The following is a 25,577-nucleotide window of genomic DNA, read 5'->3' as shown; positions in this document are numbered from 1 at the left end:
AGGTTGGCGGAGGGGTTGGGGTGGGTGGGTTGGTGGGTGGGGGGCCATGTATCAACAGTAGGATAAGACTCAGCCTGGGAGCTGGCAGGACGCCAGAGCTCTGCGGCCTGGAGCTACATCAGAGCAGGGTTCGTGAGCTGCAGTTATGAGATGAGGGTCTCAGGTCATGGAATAATAAAAGGCATAGAGCCTCTGCAGTAAAAGAGCTAAACTACAACTTTTGTTCTCAAGTCTCAGAAAGTCCTTATGAAGCTTGTTTTCCCCTGCACTTGTGTTGCGGGTGACAGCACTACTGTTTGACGTGGAGGACCTAAACGTGCATGTTCAGTGGTTAAAGGACATTTTTACATATTCAAAAACGTCCTGATCTGTTCAGCGGTCCAGGTCCCTGCGATACAGCACTTAGAATCTCATTAATATGTTTCTCAGGGATGTTTTTTGGCTTTAAATTTAGGGTACAAAAAGTTTGGACAGCAGTGTTTTGGGTACGCTGTCTTTCATCCAGAATATCCAGGTTCAGTCACCATCACAGCGAGCATTGCTGACCTTGTGCTTTGACTTCTGCACAGATGGGGAAAACAAAACAATTCATTTTGCCTTTAAATTCACCTTCTGTCCTGCTGCTTGTGTCACTGTGTGAAATCATACTTCATTTCTACTTTGTGTTTTATGGGTATTCATGTTTTTAACTCAGTCTATATACTGTAACTTAAAGGCTTTATATATGAGATTTTAAACATTAAGATAGCAGCCAATCACTATGTAATATAAAGATATAGTGTAGCAATGGCATCCTGACTAGAGAATAACGTCACACTTCCTGTATGTAGTTATCCATCTTCTCTGGTCTTTGTTTTGGTAGCTGGGCTGGCTACGTGCACATGAGTTATGTCTTACAGGCTGCTAGAGGGCTCCAACTCGACTCTGAGCTGATTTTCTTCTCGCATAAGTAAGTAACTTGATGGGTTAATGCTACAGGCTACAATAGACGTGATAGTTAATTAGCTTTTACCAATATGAATGATGTATATAGCACCTTTAAGTTCACTCGTTCACTTGAAAGGGTAGAGCGGGCTGACAGGCTTGATGGCTAACAAGTTCTGAAGACTCAGAAGTTTAGCATTAATAGCATTAATAAATTAAGCAAGAGTTTGAAAACTGGCAGTCAATCTAGAACCTCTGTATGGTGTTTGGGTCCTGTAACTCTTTAGCAAATGTTTCAAAATCCCTGTCAGATTGCTGTGATTTCCCTCTTCGCACTCTCATCCTCACCTCGTGCACATGTTTTGGCTTCAGAGCTTCACATCCAATGTGGTTACACCTGCTGCGGCTTTTCAGATCTGATCATGAAGGTGACATTTTGAGGTCTGAAACAGTGGGTATTCTCTTATTGTACATCAAGCATTCAGAGACTGACATGAGCAGCTCAAAGCATCGTGTTGCCTCTTGAAAAGAGTGTAAGGGCTGTTGTTCTCCCAAATTAATACCTGTGGTTCTTGGATAATCATGAGAAAGTAAAATAACACTGCTATGGATGGAGAAACTTTTGTTATCAAGTTAAGATGATGTGGGAGAAGGAATAAACTTTTATATTTTATTAATATTTTGACTATTTTAATCATTTGTATTTAAAAAGGATGTAATAAACCATATGCCCGTCCTGCATGCAGTCTTACTCAGGAGCTATAGGAAGTAAGTTTGTCTGACTCCATCTCTCCAATAATTAACACACACTGCAAAAACACAAATATTTGTGCATGCTGCCATCCTTTGGTGACTGTCAGTACTGCAACTAATCAAAAACTAAACTTTGCATTAAGAGGTACTCCATAATACATACTACACAAAATGCTGTATGTGTATCTAGTTGTATATTTGCTGTCCTAGTGAGTATTTTCATCCCAGTAAATTGTATGTCTGATCCTAACAAATGAAGTGAATGAGTACACGTCAGAGACACACTCACACTATAAAGTTTGTATTCAAATAGCTACATGCTGAATAAAAACATTCTTGCACATCCATCAACGTCAAATTGACTTAAACGTTGGAAAAATGTGTCAATAATACATTTTCCAGTTTCATTAAATTGAAATACTTCAGATTTTTAAAAAGTGCATTGGACAAGCCAAAAATTCACCAATTGTTCATGGTGGACCCAGGTACCCATCAAACAATGTAAGATAACGTGTGCTATACAATACAAACCTGACAATGAAGGTTTAAGGCACTTTCCTGTATCGCAGAGCTCACTCACAGAACTTATAGATGAGTAAATTACATTTTCAAACTGTAACACCATGTATTTTCAAGACTAAGTTGTCAAATGAACTGATACAATCTAACATGGCAAAGTATATTGCACCAAATTCTTACTGTAAACACAATTTACACTTTTGGCACTGTATTCAGACCCAGAGAAAAGGCATGACGTGCATGGCAATAACTTAACAATAAACACACAAACACAAAAAAATAAGTTACATCAAATAAGGCACACAAATAATGTTCAGACCGATGTCAAATACAGTTTACCCTCAAACAGTAACCATACATTTCCAATGTTGTCGTTTTTAGGTCAAAGTCTAAAAATATATTACTGTATTGGGACAGATATCAAGATTATGCCTGATACATAAACACGGATTTTATGTCACTTGATGTGTTGATACTGGCAACAGGCACTGCTGGAAAGAAAAGTTGTGGTAAAGCCTACAAAGAAATATCTACCGGGTGGATGTTTGCATAGTGCTTGCATGACCATTTAAGGCCTTCAGACCAAATCAGGCACTGCAGTGAAAACGCCAGTCCACCCTTTCAACCTGAATGTGTGTAGTGCGTTTAGGCAGTGCGAACACAGAGGCCTTGTGGCGAAAACAAATGAAACAAGTGAAAGAAAGACTGTGCATGTACCTTTTTTAGCCTATATGACAAACAATCAGAGGTCCACAATTTCTATTATGTTGCTTGGTGCCTCAAACAACATTACACTTCCAGGACACTGCACCGTCAGGGAAAGAAGAATATTCTGCAGACTTGTTGCGGATGGAGAACACCTGCCTTTAAGATGTTGCTCCCAAGCCGGCAGCTGAATGCTATCCAGACGGAGTTCACAGACCAAATAATGATACTCTCCCAGTTGTGTCTTCCCACGCTGCTGTACAACCCAGCGCTTATTCTCTGCAACGCCTGATTTGGTCTGAATACACCCTAATACTTCAAATATAGAACAATGAAGTGAAATCCCAAAATAAACAGTACCAAAAGTAATATTTCAGCTAACTGTACTCCGTATGAAAGCTGTTTGACCAAATGTTAGTGTCTTAAATGTCACAAAAACGAATTTGCAGCTATTTCATTACACTTCAAGACAATCACTGAAGTGTTTGCCTCAAGCATCACAGTTATAGTGGAAAATAAAAGGTAACATTCGCTGGTGGAAGCTACACACATGATGGTATTGCACTGAAATGATATTTGGATTCAACATGACTGTCACCTACTTCTGAGACCATCTAACCAAACATTCTTCAATAAAAATTCAGGTTAGTCTGAGCTATCCTTGGCTTTGAGAATGCGCCACATCTGTTGTCACTGAGGCATTCGAAGACGTGCTGGCTGATTGTGCAGCACCAGTACCATCTGTTGGTGAAACTACTCCATTATCTTTTGTTTTGAAATAAATGACATAAAATAATGGCAGGACGATGCCAATCAGAAGCATGGCAACTACAGCGTTCCACCACTGGATGCCCCAGTCTGCACCGTGACTGGTCAGGCGCTTTCCTCTGAAACCAAACCTTTGCCGTTTGTCCGAGTTATCCAAGAAATCGTCATCTTGATCATTCGTGGTCTGAATCAGTTTCTCAATGTCGTGGTCCACCTCCATTAGAAAGTCTGTGACCTCCTGTAGATGTGGTTGGGCTCTGGCTCTGTCCTGAGGATTTGCTGGTGCTGCAGATGAATGTGGCATTTCTTGTACAGGGTCACTTCGGTCGGTGTAAGTCTCAGTTAAAATGCTGTGCTTCTGAACAGGTATTTTGATAGATTTCAGTGCAAAAAGATCTTGTTCCTGCATAAGATTGTTCACCCGTTTTATATCAGCCACCTGTGGACAGAAACACAAATAAAGATACATAAATGTCATCACTGCTACTGAAGAGAACAACACCAGAAATATACAAAGAACATCAGCTACTATCAGAAATCTTTACCTTGCAGCCATACTGCAGTGCAAGCTTGTTGAGGTTGTCACCATCTAACACCTCCCGCTCCAGCAGCTGGACGTTCCTCAGTCTGTCCTGCTCCAGCTCTTGGTAAACCCGCGGCTGCATCTCAATGACATTGAGCTCCTCATCGTCGGAGGATCCAGCGGACTCATTCGGCCTCCTCCTGAACATGTAAACCTGGCCATCTGCACTGGCATGAACATCCACCGGGGCCTGGAAAGCCCGTGGACCCTGCTCCCCCCGCCGCATAGTCAAACACTAGCCTGTGAAGAATGTCCGGCATTAAAGGAAGGATACAATCAAAAACTTTTTAAAAAAAAATCACACGCAAGACTCAGATATGTACATCACAGTTAGACATATTCATACATACATTGTACATCTAGTTAGCATCCACTCCACTACCTTGTACAACTAAATGGCATCTTTTAGAGTGGGTTTCTTTTAGTCTTTTAGAGTAAAATATAAGCACCTCATGAATCAAGATTTTCAAAGTTTTGTTAGCAATTTACAATATTTCCCAAGAGGCACTGTCATGGCCTAACAGGAGGTGTAGTTGTTGAATACCAAATAGTAGTTTTATCTCTCCTGTAGCAATGGGAGTCCAGCAACTGACAATCTGTGTCACATAAAACTACACTTGTAAATGTACAGAAAAATATGCCAAAAGGGGGGGGGGTGACCATTCCTGTGGAAGCCCCGTATTCATGTTCAATGAAGTTTTGCCCCATCATCAGGCTCCACAGTGGGTATTGGGCAGTGTCACTATAAATCTACTGGACCCAATGACAGATGACACCATTTTTTACCAATGACCTAATGAACTTTTAATGTGCCTTAGGATCCTACGCTCTCCAAAGCAAAGAGCAGATAACGAGTGGCTTAACCTAGCCTTTAAATCTAATCTACATTGTATCTGCTTACACTAAACTGCAGTGGCAGACCCAAATGGACTTGAGTAGGCAGCTTCATCTGAATGCCACAGCCAATTAAATTGTCCAACCACAATAAATGTTAATGTCCTCGCACTGGTCTTACTAAAAGCCACCAGTTAGCTCGTCACACTATTGGTATGACAAACTTTTCATGAGTCATGTTCTTTGGCCTGCCTTAAAAATGAAATTGTATAAGAGTGCTGAAAGGTCACCGGGTCATCCAGTGGGCAGCCTCTCAGTCACTGGTGGTTAAAACATTAGTCTTGTATGTCGTCAAGAGTTTCCTGGATGACAGCTGCTGTCAGATAAAAGTGTAATTGCTATGTTTTGCTCACTTTTTAAAGAGGAGCAGGACACAAACACAACACATCTCTGACCAGATTCACCTTATAACGTATGATTAAACAAATCAGGGGGTGTTGCTTGATAATTGATCGCATAAACTTGAGGTGTTTATGTCTGGATTTCATTGACTTGGATTGGTCTGCTTAGCGTTGGCACCGCAAACAAACCGCAACAGATTTGACTTGCGGTTCCGATCAGCTCCGTTAGAAAAAAAGGAAAGAGTAGTTGAAGTCCAGGCACGGCTGTTCTGTTTGATACTGAATTACAGCATTCACACCTGCCTGAACGAAGTCTTTTAAGTCGCACTTCACTGAATATTACATTATTATTTCTTTTACAGTATTTTACTAAGCATACTAGTTATTAATGCTAACTTAAGTTAACTTTAATGTTGCGTTGCCTCACAGCTGATTTGTGATTTATCTCAAACCGACACAAATTTCCTACTTAAATATTTTACTACATTAATCCAGCCGTTTTCGCTCTAGTTGGTTTTTAAACTATTAATTCTCCCGTCTTATAGTGATACTACTTTATTTGGACCGCAAAGCAAGCCGTATCGTTATTTACCATGTAAACGGTGGACGACTCTCTCACGGAGCACTTGAAAGCAGCATTGACGTTAGCCACCTAGCAAAGAGGCTAGCAGGTTAGCTGTGGCGTTTAGCATGTGTTCTCTCAAGTAACGACACCGTGGCAGAGAGCAAGTCAGCGAACTGTCTCACTCCAGCTACAGTTAGCTAGCTAGCCCGTGTGGCAGAGAGCGCCACTCACAGGAAATGCGGTTTCACAGACGCTTTAAACTCAGACCGCGCTGTCTCCATCTGACAGTTTAGTTACCTTATCCAAATGCTTCGACGACAGTAGTGAAAGCCACCGCCTTCCCGAGCTGTCCTCCCCAGGTTGACTGAGGGTAGGCTCGCTAACATAACGACAGCAACTGGTGGCGCTAGCTGCTACTGTTAGCCGACTTCTTCTTCGTGCCCTTAGAAGAAGAAGAAGTTAGCTCAGAAGACGCACTACTGCCACACACTGTTGGAAGGTGACATAACACTTACTACATTAACAATCTTGGTTTTGACATTTCCAAATGACTATCCGACTTATTATTATTATTATTATTATTATTATTATTATTTATTCATTCATTTATTTTACTAATTCATTTTTTTGTGTAATTTTGGTTTTCTTTTATGTCACCAATAGCCTATTTGTTCACATTCACACACTGAACCATTTTCAATCCTGATTTCGCCACTATCATACTGTTTGTGTTCCTAAATGTGATACATATCTTGTGTCGTAATGAAATAGAAATTCATGTGACAGTTGTCAGTCTTGTCATTTGGCATGAATCCAAGCAGGATCATGGAGCATAATAAGAAATAGAGCGACAGTGAGGTGTGAGACCAATGATTTTATATGAAATGATGCTTTGGTGCATGGAAACCTCAAAATTAGGCAAGTGGTGTGTGTAATGAATCCATTTAGGATCAAAACTAACTGAGAAGCTGAGGTCATGGTTGAGTAAAATGTCTGTTTTGCAATGAGTTAATGAATTTAATGTTGTGAGAGTGTTGGAGAAGGGGGATTTGAGAATATGAACAGCCTGAAAACAATAACAAACAAAGAAACCACGAGATATCAGAGAATATATAAGATGTGCACAATACATGCTAGATTTATTCAAACCTACAACTTAAAACTACTGTAGAATACAAAAGTAGTACATGTGTATATGCCTTAAAATTCATATTTGGTAACCAAAAAGCTCCACTATGTCTGACATCTGTTGGTTGAAACACATCATTACATCTCATCGAAGCCATGGAAGCGTGTGGATTTTCCTCCTCTCCTCAGTCCCTCTGTAAGTTTCCCAGTACAAGACAATTTGTGGTGAGAACAGCAGCAGCACACAGCCTTAGGCTGAGATGATGCCAGAAAGTGAGTATCAGTTCCTGGGTCCAAACCAAAGAGGTCTGAGAAAGGTCACTGGTTGTATCTTATGTAACCACTAGATGGGGCTATTGCTCTTTCATTTCTCCTGTCGTTTGTTTACAACCGTACATCCAGTCATGAGATGAAATTGATGCAGAGGGGGGTTTTTGGTGTTGGGCAAATCATTATTTTCATCCCATTGTGTTATTGATGGCTATTGTTAACTGGTATGTAATGTTCGAATGGTAGTTTGTCCAAAAATACTACAGCAGTGTGGTGGACTGCCTGGTGCATGCCACGACAAAAATAAAAAAGGACCTGACAGATCATGCTGTATATGAGCAATATGCAAGCAAGGCTCAAAAGATAAGTATGAGCCCTACAGCATATATCCAATCAATAAAAATAATTCAGTCAGTTCAATTACAGCGCTAAACACCAGGACGAGCTACAACCATGGTCAGCATGATATGGTTCCATGAAGCTGTGTCCGTGGTTTTGACATTTTCTTCTGGCCTGTGCAAGACTGTTTTTGCCCTGCGAGGAGCTTTGACCAATTCAATTTTCTCCACAATAGCCTAAAGTTTATCTTGAGTGAAAGCCATTTGTTATCCAGGAGTCGAGGTCCAGCTCATGAAAAATGTCAATTTTTGCAAAGGATTTGAGGGATTATAGTTTTGAAACATTCCAACAAAGAGATAACTGACTGAGGCTCTCAGTAACTTCTCTTAAGTATATATGTAACTGCTCAGAAATAGCTTTTCCTTTGTGCCCTGGCCCTGGTTTTCCCTTTTGTTTTCTTGTTCTCCTCCAACAACACCTGTCTTGTATGTTTAATTAGCCCAGCCCTGTTACCTGAGTACTTCCCCAGTCTGCTGTCCCTCCACACCTGCACTACATCTTCCTAGTTAGCTCTTACCTCTTCCCACTGTATTTTCAGTTAATCAGCTCCTTCCCTGTTTGTAGTGTTTTTCCATTCATTACTTCCACCTGTGTTTCTCCACCTTACTCCAACTGCACCTGATTCCCTTGTTAGTTTAGTTTGTATTTAGGTCCAGTCTTTTGTTCAGTTATTGCCAAGTCAAATGCTGAGTTTCCACGAATCTGCTGTCTGTTGTGTTTCCCTGATCCTGTTGTGCTTCCCTGATCCTGCCATGTTTGCCTGTTTCTGTTGTGTTTCTCCAATCCTGCCATGTTTGCCTGTTCCTGTTGTGTTTCTCCGATCCTGCCATGTTTGCCTGTCCCAGCCATTGGTCCTGAATAAACTTCATCCATTGATATTGCTGCCTGACGTCTCGTGCATTTGGGTCCCCCTTCTCTGCTTCAACGTGACATAGGTACAGTGATTGTAATGATAGATGCCCTTTAATATGTCTACATGAGAACGTACTTAGTGTACGCTCGCTGTAAGCTGGATAACCATGGACGTGCCAGTTCAGTTGCTGCTGAGCGTTTGGTTTGGTAAATGCATAGTTTTTGCCACACATTGAAATAAAGACAGTGCCTGTGGAAATACATATATATATTTTTTTTATCTTAAAACAATGATCTCAAGTCACCTGTTTAAAAATGATAAACCAGTAGATTCAAATTGATACAAATTGTTTAAAAGCCAAACAGTGATGCAAATTTGATTTAACAGTGAATAGCCTGCTGTTGTTACAATAGACTATAAGTAAATGCCTAACTATAATAAAGAAAGTGACAATTATCAACACGATGTTCATTACTTATACACTACAACTACTTACACTTAAGTTTGAGTTTACAGGATACATAGAAAACATGTTATTGTACTGTATGGATGGATAAAATATAAATAAATGTACACTAACTGTTTAAAATGCCTCCTCTATTCTTCATCATTGCTATTAATACTAATCAATGTCCTCAGTGTGTGTCTGGAGCCTGATTGGCTACGTCGTGTTTACAAGGAACCTGATTGGTCAAGCTTGAGTAGTCAGGATTCATTTGATTGGTCGTTTGCCTCGCTGTAGTTTAGCTGCTAATCCTTCCGTGAGATGTGCGAATTTACCGCACAAAAAAAGTGACCGGCGCAAGACGATAATGGTGAGTAAGTTGTGGTAGTAGGTAGCTGTATGTCAACTTAGCTTTAATGTTGTAACCTTTTTAGATAGCAGATATATAAAGTATGACTAAAAAGCTACTTAAAACCAAATATCAAGAAACGTTAGCCCAGGTAACTTAACCTAGCCTAGCTTAGAAACTCAAACTTAGCTCAAAAACGTTAGCATACATTTACACCTGTGGTCTTTACAGGTTCAGTGGGGAAGGTGATGCAGAGCTGTTGGGAGGGAGAGAAGGTGGAACAGGTGAGAACTTTGACTGGACTGTGTTATTATCAAATATGACAAATATGTGTGATTTGATAGCTGTGAGTAGCTGCAATATGTGTCATCTTTTGTTGTGAAAAAATAAAAATTTGAAAAATTGTCAAACAGGCATCAGAGGTTCAGATGGAGAAAGTGCACCTACAGCAGAAAGAGAGATGAGGAGGTAAGTTGTATTACAGTCACACAGACCATGACATTGGTACAGTGATGGGTGCTCTTGTGGAACATTTTGCACATTGGCTTATTGAATTGTGCAAAAACCAGTCCACAGACATTGAAGAAAACACTTTATATAAGTTTTAAGTGTCCAGCCTTCAGACATATGGGCTGTCCTCTCTCTCGAGCTCAGAGACACTCTGACAGCGAAGAGCGGCTGAGTATAACCAAAGAAGAGCAGCGGTGTGTTTACTGGGGGAACTACAGGTCACAGTCCCCTGTACTAGTACCGCTGCTAGGCACCGGAGGAGAGGCCGCAAATGCGTTGCTACCAATCAGACTAATCACAGCGTTGCGTTGCTGCAATGTGCAGTTACAGTTCTTGGGAGGTGCACGCCAGGCTATGGCCGAAGTCATGCATCTATGCAGTACGACGTAGATTCAGTGCAGAAGCATAAACCAAGCTTTATTCCTCTTCTGTCTTTTTTGGCAGTTAACTTTCAACTTCGGATGCACACATGGACTCATTCAAATAGACTGGTGTTTTGCTTAATGTCAACTGTTTCCATTGGCTTGGGAAACAATTGACCAGAGCTTTGTTGTGAGGATTTAGAATTGGGACGACTTCTTTGTATGTCGCACGGTAGCTACATCCAAAACAGCGATAAGCATGGAAGAGTTTGAAGCAGCTATACAAGTTTTTGTAAGTCGACTTACAAATGAACTCTAACATCTGCATATTTTAGAGATTGTCATAATAAATGTCAGAGTAACTGCTCCTAGTAACAACTACTGTAGCATCTGGGTTGACTTAAATGACATTTGAGGGCTCAGATACATCACATGCTACTCATGTATTATTACAAAACGAAGATAACTGCCCCCCAAGCAAACATGAGCACAATCTCGGGTTAAATGAATGAAGTAAAAGTGGAAACTGTAAAACACATTATCAGGCTTTTTGTTGTGGCGTAGTAAAGTAGGATTGAAGTGGACAGGGAGAAGGGTCCGCTGACAAAATGCACTTCACAAGTTTGTCATCTGTGTTAATCATTTATTACTAGTAAAGCTGTAATGTACAACAGGAGTGAAGAAATTCTCCTCTAGGGACAAATAGTAGTATGTTTAACATGTGCAGTGTGTTGTAAAATGAAACGGTAATAGAGATATTAGTATAGTATGCAGCTTAATGGAGAAATAATAGTGGACAGTCTACAGAGACATAATAAATGGCACTCAGTTCTGTGAGGTGAAATTGGAAGATGTAAGTAATACGTTCTGTGACAAGAAATTACAGGGTTTTGAGTGAAGCGTTAAAGATTTGAAAAGCTGTAAGATTCTTGGTTTTCATGAGTCGAACTGTGCATTTTCTTGCACTGGAAAAATGTGTGTGCAGATCTTTGTAGTTGACCTATTGATATACAATATCTTCCACAGCAGGGGACACATTTTTGGATTGAATGAATTTGTGAAAATACACTTAAAGCTGTTGTGGCTTGAACAATAAATGGATCAGGATTACAGCATATTTCATATATTCAGCCCTTAGAGTCTTGTTTTTTAGGAAATACATTATGTGCATATTATTTTAAGTCACATATGATACAGGGCTAAGCTACAAGCAAGACTGGTTAAACATGAAGTTAATAGCAGTCATGCATATTCTAGCATTTCTTCCACATATGCATACCCATTCAGCCGGAAACCACAAATGACCTCCAGTTGACTTCTTTAACTAGATAGCAAAGTCGATTCACTGGCAAATCTGATTTTGTGTTAAAGGATATAAACCAGTCTCTTAATTAAAAGAATCATATAATAGTTGTTGATCTCACGTGTGACTTGTTGCCCCTTTTAACCATGATTGCTCAGGAATTGCTTTCGTTATTGTATGATCATTTGCCAGCACTGCCACTGCGCTCAGTTAAAGTGAACCTTGCTGTTTGCTTCATTGTCTCATGAAGTCAACCTTTGCACTTGAAAAAGCTTAACGATAGTAAAGTTAATGTTGCCTTAGAGGGAATCATCATATCATTTACATTGCATTCAGATTCAGGGTGTAACGCTGAACGATGATCAGCAGAGCGGCATAATGTGCCATATTTCAGGGCCACTGAGCAGCTTGTCCAACTGACGGAGAGAGATAGAGAGAGGGAAGGAGACTGTGTGGTGAGAGAGAGAGAGATGGAGAGAGAGAGCGGAAAGAGAGGGAGGTAGGGACTGAGAAGTGGGGATAAAACCGTGTACACTGCATGCACATGTTGCCCGAAGAACAACAGAAAGGGCTTTGCTTTAAATGATTCAGAGCAAAGATTAAATATTTATTGAGGTGAAACATTCATGTATGCCTCATCTATGAACTCATTGCTGTGTGGCCATATTATATCATGGTCCTGTGTCCTGTGTTAGATATAAAAAAAATTGTGAGAGATTCCTCCTTTTACAAGCATTTATAAAGCCAACTGACTGAACTGCTTCATCTGAAATACAACAAAAAAAACAAAACACATGTTGATGTTGCATTATGTATGCACACAAGCTGGGTTCAAGTGTGCAGTATGTACTGTATTTGATAGAGTACAACTTTTTTAAATGCAACATTTTTGTGTTGTCACTGCAGTTTTGATGAATGTGAGGTAACAGTTCAGCTGCAGATATATAAATAATATTAGTGATGAAAAATATACATGTATATTTCACAGATAAATTATTGGCCTGATATTGGGAAATGTATATAATCGGCTATTTATTGATATTGTTGAAATTCTAGCTGTTAAATAGAGCCATTAATATGAAGCCATATTGCTTTTATTGACATAACAAGTGTTGCATTTACAAACTTTTACACAGCAGGTGGCTGCTTGCACCCTGAAAGTTGGTTTGAGAACAAATGTTTTTCAAGGGTTCAGAGAGGAGGGACAAAGCCCTTTTTGACACAACAGATCTTATTAGAGCTATGGGACATTAAATTATCCATCTCTGCTCACTACATCTTAGCCTTTCTTACCTGAAGGTTTTCATGAACAAAGATTATGAGCTTCTTTTTAAAGTACAAAAATGTTAAGTATATTGGATATCTTATTGGTATCTGCCATAAGAAGCAGGTTATTATCGGCTTAATCCGTATACTGCATCCCTAAATAAAATTCTTCATTAGGGCAAGTATTTGAACACCTTTTCTGTTTCTCTCCAAAATTTTGGCTCAGATTACAGGAAGTCTTGTGTTTTTTAAAGATGGTAAGGGTGGTATTGAAGGCAAGTGAATCGAAGTGAAAACGAGGGGAAAACTTTCTTGTCATCATTGGCATATCACAGTAATTCTTTGCATTGTTATTGAAGTGTTGACACAGGCCTGATTACACCCTCTTGCCATACACTGTGAGAAACATTTGATTATTTGTCTTGCAAAAAATAGAGCATAAGATTTTTGTTTTCTTCTGCTGGGTGGACGTTGAAATGAACCACAGGTGACGGGAGGTTTGTCTCGGAAATCCGCGGGGGTCCTGCAGCAGCAGTTGGTGTTGGGAAACCAAATTAAATCCCTATGGCTCAGGGTCATGGCAACAGTTCAGATGTTTATTGATTAAATGTCAACTGCCCAGGTGAATGTGATTCACAACTCAGAGGGGCCTAATTCAACAATCCATCACTAGTAGAGGAACATTCAAACCAACACATCATCACTGCATGTTTAGATCTCATGTTTTACTCCAATACGAAAAAGTAGCGATGGCTATTGTGCTGGAATAGCTCGGTCGGCAAAAATGCTGTCTATAAGTCAGACAGTTAGAATATCTGTAAAGACTTAATGTTGAGTCAGATAAATGTACAACTAAGCTTTGGTTCAAGATTATGACAAATGAGCTTGTTGTATGTTTCATGAGGCCACGTTTTTTTGACTAAGAGGAACGGTTTGGATTTTAGATTGACCAATGTGCATTTTTCATTATTTCCATTTGGTTTTTAAGAAGTCTTTATTAGCTCAATGGTCATTAAACCAAAGCTGCAATGATTAGTGGATTGTTTGATTAGAGTTGATCAACAAAAAATTAATCAGCACTATTCAGATTATTTAATGACATTGTAAACGGAATATTTTAGGTTTTGGATTCTTGTTTGGACAAAAGAAGCAATTTAAAGAAGTCATCTTGGAGAGTCAATCATTTCCAATATTTTCTCATGTTTTTTAAAACCAAACAATGGATGCTTAATGAAAATAGTCGTTAGTTGCAGCCCCATTCTCAATCGTAAATAGAGACTCTGTTAATATAATAGTATTCAGTGTGTAATTGAGTATTAGACAACAGAATGTAAGGTTAACTATGTCTCTGTGAGGACATGAATTGTTAGTAAACATACTGCCTAAAAAAGCAAGCATCCTTGTACAGTATATTATAATGACGTGTTAATGATGGTGTATTTCAGGCTGCTATGGGTACAATTTCAGTTAAGGAAGGCCTTCAGCCAGGGGACTGGCAGAGCAGTTTGCTGATAGGTGCAGTGCAACTGTAGTGGGGTATATTAATTTTGATCCAAAACCCTAAGGGTGACCCTTCACATGAGACAGAGCTCTGGCAGTGCTGGTCTTCATGCAGGCCATGAGCGTACAGTGACACATAACCTTGCCCTGTCACCACCCTCACCAGTGTGTCAGCCAACATTACTGTGATTGACGTTGAGCCAGCACTCAAGCCCTTCGAGATCTGAGGCTCTGTATAACCTCGCCCTAGCTGTGTACCAGGGCTAGGACATTTGGGGCATGGTACTGGATCATGATGCCATCTGTGTTTGTTGCCTGTACCTCTGTTAAACAAGGGCAAAAGTCTTTGTAACCTTGTTTAGATCGGAGCTTCATTCATAGTGTTATCTCAGCCAAAATGTTTTATTGTGAAGTCTGACTCTCTTACAGACAGACTAAAGAATAATTACTTGCACAGAAAAGTAACACGTTAACATTGTGCTTTAACTATAAGGGAAAATCTATATATTCTCACATTGAGGATTATCAGTGACAGGCAGGAAATGAAACAATATATTCTCTCCTTGAGCCATATCAGCAGCTATAGCATCCTGTAAATGAAACAAACAAAAGTGCAGGTAACCGTTTACAATAGAGATGAGTATGTAAGTTATTTGAGCAGTGATTCAACAGAAACTACATCACAGTGCAAAATACTGTAATAAGAATCTTGTTTTTTGGAGGGAGCTGATCATGACTTTTTTTACAATCCTGGTTGCTAATTAGTTGTACGCACTTGACCTGTGACTTGAACCTCATCAGGTGAAAATCAAGTCACATTGTTGGTGTTGACGAATCGCTTAGTTAGGATAATTAGAAAAGCCAGTATAGAAGGTTGTCTTCAGGCTTGATAACAAAGTTTTGATCAGTGCCTGTAAATCACTGTGTGTGCTTTGAGGCTCCTCCCCTGTGAAAGATACACGTCACCTAATAAAATGACCTCTAGATGTGCCTGATGCATGTCAGCTGGTAACCCACCAGCTGAGGAATACTATGATGCTAAGACCTATATGAAGGTTACGAACCTACAGAAGCTTGTAAAAGCCAAGGTAATTATCAGTCTGTTGGACTGCTGAGCTGTCCATCTGAGTTTCCTAATCATGATGTAATGCAGTTTTACAAATCTAGCGGCAAGCGTGTTACCAGCTAAGGAATGTTAGTGACTTCTAATCTTCTCTAATTTATTACCCCTGGCCTGTAAGTGACTAGATCAGTTACTAGCTTTGACGTATCTGTAGGTATAGTGCCACCAGACTCTCATTAATCCTATTTCCTGCCCCTTGCACGCTTCATACACCGTAGCTAAATGCAAACATACTCATTGATCCTCTTACAAACTGCATGACAAAATGTAAATTACTTTTGGGTATAAAATTTTGCATACCATGGCTGAATGATATACAGCATTAGTGTGAGGTAATCCTCAGGTGAGAGTTGATGCTGAACGATGAATCAGGTCTGATGCCAGAGCTATCTACAGCCTGACCGCCATGCACCTTGATGCAGAAGCATCAAGAGTCTAGCTTGAGTGGCAGCTGTAGGTTATGTGTCTACTTAACCTAATTTCATTACAGATGAATGCAGCAGTGATACTGTTCAAAACAGTCTCACCATAGTGCAAAAGGAAAAATATTCAGCTACATAATAGATAAGCTACAAGAAATCGTATTACATCTTATGTCACAAAAACAATTCAGGGAGTCTAAAGCAAGAAATATTTGGCGAATTGCATGAACGCATGCTGATTTTTAACTGAGTAGACTGTTAATTCACGCATGTCTGGGTCATTTTTTCACTACACCTGCATGCAAACATTGAGTTGAAAGGGCTAAAAAGGGAAAACACTCCCCATCTGTGAGGGGACTGCCTTGTAATGCTTGGTATCCTCAGAGCGAGTTCAAACTGCAGTCACGAGCGTCACTACCTTTGCTATGTAGCTGGGTAGAATGTGAGCTCCCTTGTGACTGTGGATTTTTTAATAATGTATGCCAGTTGTGTTCAGGCACTGCACTGTGGTTTTATGTCTTAGTTGAACCACCAAATGAGCTCAACTTTCCTGCCATTAAATCATCACTGACGACTGGGGAAAATGAGATGCATTGAAATATTGATCGTTGTATAGAAGACTGTACTCTTTATGCAGTTGTGTTACAACTGTATAGAGTGGATAGAACATGTAAAATGCCATAATGGATCTGATGATTAAAACCAGAATGATGAAAAAAAAAGGAGATGAAATCTAGTCAGCTTTTTTTCGATCATCCTGAAACGCCTTTATCTCATTTGAGAAGATCTGGTGACCAAAGGGAACGAGGAAGTGTAAAGGATGAAAGAATATGTAAATTGTCAAATTGGTTTTCACATGAGAAAATATAAACAGTCAATGACCCCTGAATGAACTAAAGGATAGAAAAAGCGACATGGGGGAGGGGTGCTATGGAGCTAAACACAACATGATTTTAATCGCTGTAATCCTGACATACACAGGTCACTGACCCATTAAACCACAACTAATATAGTTTGAGAGTAAATGGAATTCCTCGTGATCTATAGAGATAAGATAAGACTCAAGTATTCAAAGGATAAAGACAAAAATCTAATTTACACAAAAGGACAAAATTGTCACTCTTGATATTATTATGTAGTGTTATACATGTGTGCTAGTTTTATCATGAACAAAACATAGTGGCACTCATCTTCCATTTCTAGAGGTACTATTCAATAAAGAGCAGTCCCATATTAACCTTCTGTAGAGAATGCCATGACCTACTGATGAAGTACATCTCCTCTCCATTTGGTGGTCATCCACAGGGAAAGGGAACAATTAGGCCAAAAAAGGAAATGGTCAACATCAGGAAACAATGCACTGTTTCCAACTGTGCTTTCCCTTTGCCACTTTTTCAAGAAGACAATAAAAGAAGACAGGCAAAACTGAGAGTCAAATCGAAGGTTAATTGGAGCCAGAAAAATGTCAACCAATTTTACCGATCACCCACAAGGGATATGTAGCCCTTGGTGAAAAAGATGCTGGAATATCTGTGCGGCATATTAGCTTCCTATCCATAATGGCCTCCTGAAGAGAGTGATGATGACATCTTTTCAGCACTCTGTTCCCCCTCAAAGCATTTGTGTGTACACAAAAGACAAAGCGAGACTGTGTGTGTATTCGAGTATGTGTATATGTGAGGATGTGTTGTATGCTTTATGTCAAAGTCAGTATTGTTATTGAAGATGCAAGCTCCCTGGGAACCGACAGGTGTTGGCACCAGATCTCTGACACCTCTGTGGTCATGACATATCCATCCCCTCCAGTCAGTTTAACCGTAACACATTGTGGTTTAATAACATCAACCTCTCTGCTGAATGATATAAACAGTGTGATATGGCCTGATATGCCTTATATGAAGTGCATTTTATTGAGCTTAACTGAAGACTTTAAAGCTGTTTTGAAAAGCTTTCATCATGGCAGCTTTTTAAAACACACAGGTGTGACTTCAACTGCCTGTGAAACAAATCGCCTCAGGTTTTTTTTTTTTTTTTTTTTTACACACAGCTGTTATGTTTGTAATGGGTTAACATTTTCTTTGACCTGGACCAATTTCATGTACAGTGTAATCTAGGACTGTAGTTCTGGTAATGGATGTAATGGAATAATTGTAAAGATTGAATGAAATTTGTGTATCTGTTGAATGATAAGCCTTATACAATGTATAACGTTTTTGTTTTTGTTTTATTGTTTAAAATATTACAATATTTAGGAATTGGGAAAAACCTGATATCTCTCAGGAAAAAAACCCCAACCCACTGCATTGACATTTACGACTGATTTGGTCCATTTCCATCACAGTGTTGTTAATCAAATTGATTAGCTTATGCAAATGCATGTTTATTGCAACCTTATTAAGCTGTGCTCTCCGGTACTTGGAGTAACCCATGCTACCACAAGCATTATATCATCCTGTCACACCCTTTAGTCGTTTTTGTGCCTTTGACAAAGGGCAACTTAGCCTTGATCTTCCTCACAGGACTACAGAGACTAATGATAATAAAAAGGATTACTCTTGGTATTAGAAAAGGTGCAGTAGTCCAGTCTTAATTGGTGAGTTCCCTTGCTAAGTTGATCTAGTCTTGAGGCTGCCAGTTAGTGAACTGGTCAATTAATCTTCCCGCTCTCATAATGAGGTGGGGGATTTCACATGGCTGGTCCTTCACACAAAGACAGACAATGTGCCCAAAGGATCTTCTGTCCCTGCACCAAGTGACCTGACAATTAAAAAATGTACCTCCCTACTTCCCCCTCCTCACCAGGTGGCAAATTGGTCTGACCCAGCTGCGTATCAAAAGGACTAACCATGACTTCAAATCAACTTCACAGGCACACAAAGGGGGGAAAGGGCAGTATCATCCATGAAATAAGATTGTTGTATTAAGACTTTTGGCCCCACATCATTCTGCCTTCCTCATTTTGAGGTAAATGAAAAGAGACTTGTTGGATCCTCCCTGCTGTGTGTCACAGTGGTTTGCCCTCTCAGAGGGGAAAAAGAAGCTTGACACTAATTTGATGATGCAGATGTGACAGTGGAATAAGCTAAATGTTTAGGGTTAAATGTGCTTGACCTTGTACTGTAGCAGGCTTTAAATCTATTTTGCAAGAAAGATGACAACAAAGAAGCCAGTCACAATAAAGACAAATAAAAATACACACTGATCAAAATCCTGAGAAAAAATCACTGAGATGTCATTATTAAGGGGGACATATTTAATCCTGTTGTGAAATGAACAGAAAACAATAGTTGACGAGCAAATAGAAAAATTATCTTTGAATGTACATATGCTTTGAAAAAGTAATCCAAAAGTAAACAATAGTTTAGCCATACCACCATTTGTAACACAAGACCGAAACATACTGACACTTGCAAAATTGATTCTAATTTACGTAAACTCAGCTGTAAAATGGGCCTATACTTTAAATATCTTGAACACACAAAGAGAATCGGTTTTGCTCGGCTGAATTGTGAAGAGGGCAGTTTTGAGCATTGGTGAGTAACAGACTCTTGGTTACAGCTCAGTGACTAACCATTATGACATTGTTTAAGTTCACTGTTGAGTGTCAGTAGCTACAATCCTCATTGATCCATGACTTTATCAGGTGCTGCCATGCAGAACGGTGGTACAACCCAGGAATTAGTTCACTCACTGCCCCAACCTGGTTGTTTGACCCCTGACATTTTGGACATTTGCTGCTAGAATGCAGAAACTACAGAATTTGACAGAAATACGTGTTTTGATGTCTAATTTTTTATAACAATAATAATAAAAATATTTCAAGGAGGACTTGTTTAACTTACAGTTTGGCTTTGCTTCACTTACAGTTCAATTGAAATACAACTGGTCCCATATTTAACATTGAGAAACAGAATAACAATAGATAAATAAATAAATGGTGGTGGCAGCTTTGACCTTAAACCAAAAACAAATTATTTGATATCAATCAATATATAAATAGTATTGTGGGGTAGCTCAAAATTTATATTTTCATGGTCTTAATGGTCATTGAAAGTGTTGTTTGTTTTGGCGTGATAATGTTTTGAAAGACATTTCAAAGACATTTCACACCACATGCATAATTCACACTTTGTAACTTTTACTGAACAGTTACCTTTATAAGATAAAGCCAAATGTGAAACTACTATGAAGTGTACCTAGGGGAGAGTTGCCATAATTGTCACATGTTTCACTTTTCACTCTTCTTTATTTTTACCTACATATGTATATATTTACGGGCAAACTACCTACATGTGTCTGCTATCACAAACCACTTAAAGTTTATCAATAGAGAAAATGAGTCATGATGAATTGAACCAAAAGGGAATGCTTCCAATGTTACAAATGAAAGTGTTAATTTTAACTGCGTGAGCTACATTTGAAACATAGCCAAAAACAGCGTTAAACAAACAGTTTTCATAGCAACTCAACAGTATTTCAGTGTTTAGACGTTGATTTTATTCTAAGGATGTGATCAGATAATGTATGAATCATAATGATATTATTAGTACCTTCTGGCTATTCCAGTTGGTATATTGGTGTCCTTCCTTGTTGGCCGGTACAATGAATACACCTACTTCTTTAGCAAATTTGATACAAAGCAACCATCATCTGATTTACATTTTAATTGAAAAACATTTCACTGAATACTGTCCAATACGCTGCATTTTAGGGAGGCCCGTATGTAATTGCGCACTGACCCTGGATGGTCAAAATTGTAGAAACACCCCAAGTCACTAGGTTTCAGTCTGCTATGGCCTCTATTATATATGTTTACAAATTAATTAATCAAGCTGTGTTCGCAAATCTAGGCAGTTACAAATATATCATGTGTTACAAATGCGCCGCTGGTTGTGCCCATGTCTTTGGTTTTCCTTACAGTCTAGTACTAGCGTTCATGATGTGCAAAAAACTATGCTAACTGATGAAAAAAAAAAACATGCAGACAACTGTATGGATTTTTTTCTGTGCTGGCCACATGCCGACATGATGATGTCATGATGATATTAGTGTAACAAGAGAGTGCATGCGTGTTACAGCAGTAAAATGTAACATTTAAGGTGTCTCTCCCCTACTGTTTACCATTAAGCTAAAGTGCTAAGTAATTATAAAAGTAGTACAAGAGGAGAGTCATTCAGTCAGCAAAACTACTGGATATATCAGACGAACTAAGACTGTAGCCCCATTCACACTGCCCATTCAGTGCGGGAATCATGCGCCGATTCTCTACATCGCCGTCTGTGTGAAAGATTTAGATGCAGAGAGGAGGGACAGTTTCGCTGCGGCTCTGATGCGCCTCCGGAGGTAGAATCAGAGCCGCAGCAGAGGTGAGCCGGCGTCTGTGTAAATGGAAAAACTGGAGGCACAGATCAGGGCAACTTATACGAGGAAAAAAATACTGCAGTTATACATAGAAAATCCTCTTTCATCCTGTCTGTCCTACTGACTCTTTGTCACATTTCTGCCCAGAAATGGCTTTGATTATGTGACGTGATTCAGAACAAAAAACTTCCTAAACCTCCTTCTACTATTGTGTTGTTGTAGTTACTGTCTCTGGAAACTTGTATTGAAAAATGACCTTGACCGTCAGCCCTCCCGACCGAGACTTCAGTGAACTTTCCCCCAGAAAACAGCATCCCTCCCCGTGAGTGAGAGAGTCAGACAGGGTTCACTGTTTACTGATGACGGTTATGTAATTATGTAATTTTGAGTGAAAAACGTAACGTTGTCACTTTTCAGGGTGCGTGGTGGATCAGGATCTCAATTGCAACACAATATAGATGCATCCATATGATTATAAACGTTATGACGTGTACCACCACGCTTCTTTTGGATCCTGGTGTACTGTATGAATTGACACAGTGGTGTGGCTTTTTCGCCGGAGCTGCTTGGTTCAGTGTGCACAAACAAAGGCGGAGAAATGGCGAGCCTTCACTGCGCTGATAATGCATCTCTGTGTGAAAAGGGCTAGTAGCAGCAGAACCTGTGAGTGCCCTGAAGTGAGCAGTGGTGCACATATTGCCAACATTGTGCTATTTCTTCTCTCTGGCTTGGTTTGTTGTACATAGTTACCAACGATAACCGTGCTATAAAATGTCCCAGAAAACGTATTTGACAGTAAACAGAAAGTTAGAGAACATAACACAGTATCGTCCATATATTGTTGATATCTCTGCTGAAATTATCTTATTGAAGATACATCTGTATAGTTGTACATGAAGGTAACAAGAGCTTGAAAATCAAGAAATTCAAAACTAGGTTTGAGGTAATTAAGAAACCCTATATCCATTTCATAGTGAGTCCGTCAGAGAGCACTAACATGTAGATTTTTAGACTTTTAACCCTAACTCCACTCAGTATGTATCTTGGTCCAACAAAAACAAACAAAAAATCCCATAGGCATATGTTTATGCTATGCATTTTTTGGTAAGGCTATAATTATGTCTTGCACTATAAGGCAGTGACATCCAAAAGTACTGAAAGAGACAGGAGGGTTGAATGGCAGAGTCTGTTTCTCAACCAGTAGGTGGTAGTCATATTACATCAGTGTTGTGTATTCATTTAAAGGCGGTAAAAATGCTTTTAGGAGGGAAGCCATCCCTGCCTGGTCTGCATCTGTGCTGTGACTGAAATCTGCATCACTGTATGTCTCACCATCTACAACTTAAACTTAGAAATGCACGAGTAAATACTTTGATTATTCTTTTGGGAGATTTGAGTTTATATCCCTGGTAAAATAAAAAACAACAACTATCATCGCTAACTGAAGGTTATGCACTAAGCCAATAGAGGAGCTTGTGCTCAATACAACAATTGACATTTGACATTTTGGTTTAAAAATGACAGTTAATAGAAATCCTGCACAGCTTACCTTTTAGGAAAAAAAGTCTGACTTTATACTTTGGATGCTGTGTAGTCCATAACATATACATATTTGGACTAGAATGTGTCTAAACATGAACTTGACCTTACTCATTTTCAATTTATGGTGACTGAATTGTTCAAATAGTAAAACCCCTGTGAGGGATGATTTAATAGTGAGAGTACCCTAAGTATGGGTCAAGATCAGAGTCAAGTTTTTTTGGCTCTGTCTTGTGGAGTACAGACTCCACCGAGAGTAATTATTTGTGGAGGGTTTAGGGCCCTGGGGGTGACGGAGTGGGCGGGAGGGGCAGAGGGTGCGCTGAAACGGAAAGCACGCCAGTCCCACTCACGGTTGATGCTCAGTGAATCTGAAAGGTCATGTCATGTTTTCTGGCAATTGACTCGATTGGTTTGGATTCTGCAACATAAGGCCGGGACAGTGGTGGGTGTGTGTGTGTGTGTGTGTGTGTGTGTGTGTGTGTTTATTTGTGTGTATGTGTGTGTTTCTCCACATTTGCTGGGAAATGTGCCTGTGGGTTATTTTTTTGCATTGACCTTATTACCCTGCACAGTGACGAGCTTGCCACACTTGCTCCCTCTGACACAAACATATCTAGATGAGGATACTTTATTCGTTAATTGTTAACATCCATAAAAATTTTTTTTGATAATTTTGAAACATATTGACTTTATTCACATTAATCCCTAGGCTTGCATAATTTATCACAGAACTTGTAATGCCAACACTTTCATTAAATAACTAGATTTAAATAAATGCATGGATCTTGTCATCAGACATATGAGTAGAGAGATGAGAGAGAAAAGATGCTGTTTGTTTTGCGTGCATGTGTTGCAGTCTCCTCTTCCCTAAATGAACAGAGACAGAGACAGTATTAGCGCATTTAATTAAGGTTGATCACAATCATCAAACACAGACAGCTTACAACCAGAAGCTAGCTCAGACATATTGTACGCTCTGTGCTGCAGTCTTTAAGGATATATCCGCTGATATGGCTTCCGCCTTGCAGCCATTCTGTGCAAGTAATTTACCAGAACAATGTAATCTTAACCTCTCCCCTTTATTCATCATCTGGGAGGCTCAACTACCCAGCTATAAATAAAGAACCACCGTCAGCATCAGGAGGACTTCTATATATGGTGTGAAATGCACCAGTTGCTTTACTTATTGACACAATCGTGTAAAGACTTTGCGTGTTATTAGAATATGTCATAGTTATGGAAAAGCATATAATGAAACCACCAATAAAGGAATGAGTTTGTCCTCTAGGCAATAGCACACTACTTGCAGTTTTACCAGCTAATCCTTTGCCAGCCTTCACTCTGCCATGCCTACGCGGTTGACTCCTGCACTCCAGCGGATCGGTGGCAGAGGTCCAGAGCCACTTAGATCATTTTACCCGGGGCACAAAGGGGGCAGAGAGGAGCCACTGACCCTGCACTCGTCAGGCAGGGCTTTACGCCTCGCTGACTTCCCTGGTGTGACATTTCTCCTGTATTTGCCCCCTCCCATCGCCTCCCTATGTAACCACCACTGCAGTGCAGAAAAGGATCATTGTCTGTAGAGATATCAATCAAATGAACAGCATCTGGGGTCAATCTGCTGTCAGTGCTCCCTCTTTGCTGTCCCAGCTCTCATGTAAAGTGACAATAATGACAGAATGTCAGAAACGTTGCCAAATGTAGCCAGTTAACACAAGACGACACTTTGAATAAAACTGAGACATCGTACCTGTCCCCCTCCCATCATCCATCACCAGACCTTTAACACACTCTTCTTGTATCTCTTAACACGATGTGTGTTTGTGTGTGTGTGTGGAATCAAGCCACTCCCTCTACAAAAACCACACCCCCTGCTATGGGTCATACAATGGTCATGACATTATAAAAGGATCAATTGTGCCTTAAAACACTGCCTGTCCTCCATGGGGATATGTAGTAGAACAGATGGGGCTTATGCAGAGCGGCTTTAATATCTATTTAAAGTGCTTTAGAGACAATGATCTAATGAGACATTTACATTTTGTTCAGCTGTGTTGAGAAAGCTTAGGCCAAAGCAATTGCCATGTGATACTACCAACATGAATGTCCTTATATGTTGTTGATACACATGCAGTGTATAGACTTAAATTTGGATGCAGGTAATTTTGTCTGTTTTTAGTAATATAAATATCCCAAACTAAACTGATTTTACACCTGGAATTTTTGTCTTCACACATTCAAAAGTTCTTGTTTTTTTGCTGCTGTAGTAAACAGTATACAACGTGCTTTTGCTCATTAAATGCTTCTAAAAATGGTGAAGAGAAAATTGGAGAGAAAATGCAGATTAGCTCCTGATTATGCACCAGAATCCCTCTTGATTAATAAACCATTAATGGGTAAACTCCAGGGTGTTTGCGCTTCAAAAGATATTTCTAAAAATCTATTTTCACCCACATTTTTGCATCATTTTTATATTTAAATGACCAGCAGTCATGCTCCCAGATTTCCATAGTTTGAAAAATATAAAGGACAATGATGAACCGTAATATTAGAATACATGTAATTCCGTGCCATAAAAAACATGTAGTCTAACATTTGATTTTTAGCAATTGATTATAAGGATTTTTGTCAAATAGTTTACACACTGATGGACCTGTTCCTTACAAGTGATGATAAAAGGCTGCTGTAAAGT

General features: G+C 39.5%; 2 protein-coding genes across 4 annotated transcripts in view; one reads left to right on the top strand and one right to left on the bottom strand.

Annotated features, from left to right (window-relative positions):
• Positions 1 to 1,962: 1,962 nt before the first annotated feature.
• On the bottom strand, positions 1,963 to 6,532 carry lysmd4 (LysM, putative peptidoglycan-binding, domain containing 4). The gene is made up of 3 exons (XM_084365216.1): positions 6,350 to 6,532; positions 4,215 to 4,492; positions 1,963 to 4,108 (listed from the first exon to the last, which is right to left on the bottom strand). Exons 2-3 carry the CDS (start codon positions 4,476 to 4,478, stop codon positions 3,557 to 3,559), a joined length of 816 nt encoding a protein of 271 aa, XP_084221342.1. The 5' UTR covers positions 4,479 to 4,492; positions 6,350 to 6,532; the 3' UTR covers positions 1,963 to 3,556.
• Positions 6,533 to 9,433: 2,901 nt separating this feature from the next.
• The window catches only part of LOC311264384 (uncharacterized protein), a 140,608-nt gene continuing 124,464 nt past the window's right edge, over positions 9,434 to 25,577 (top strand). For all 3 annotated transcript variants that reach the window (XR_014623459.1, XR_014623460.1, XM_084365217.1), the window contains exons 1-3: positions 9,434 to 9,517; positions 9,728 to 9,780; positions 9,910 to 9,964. The gene's annotated coding sequence lies outside the window, so the exon portion shown is untranslated. The remainder of the gene's footprint in view (positions 9,518 to 9,727; positions 9,781 to 9,909; positions 9,965 to 25,577) is intronic.

Source organism: Pagrus pagrus (assembly GCF_965226575.1).
Source record: "Pagrus pagrus genome assembly, chromosome: 10".
NCBI classification, from domain to species: domain Eukaryota; kingdom Metazoa; phylum Chordata; class Actinopteri; order Spariformes; family Sparidae; genus Pagrus; species Pagrus pagrus.
The sequence above is the reverse complement of the archived record's forward strand: the minus strand, read 5'-3'. Positions and strand labels throughout refer to the sequence as shown.

Coding starts and splice junctions, on each gene's coding strand:
- lysmd4 (XM_084365216.1), bottom strand. CDS start 4,478: ATGCGGCGGGGGGAGCAGGGTCCACGGGCTTTCCAGGCCCCGGTGGAT. Junction 4,109..4,214: donor CACTGCAGTATGGCTGCAAG/GTAAAGATTTCT, acceptor TTCTGTCCACAG/GTGGCTGATATAAAACGGGT.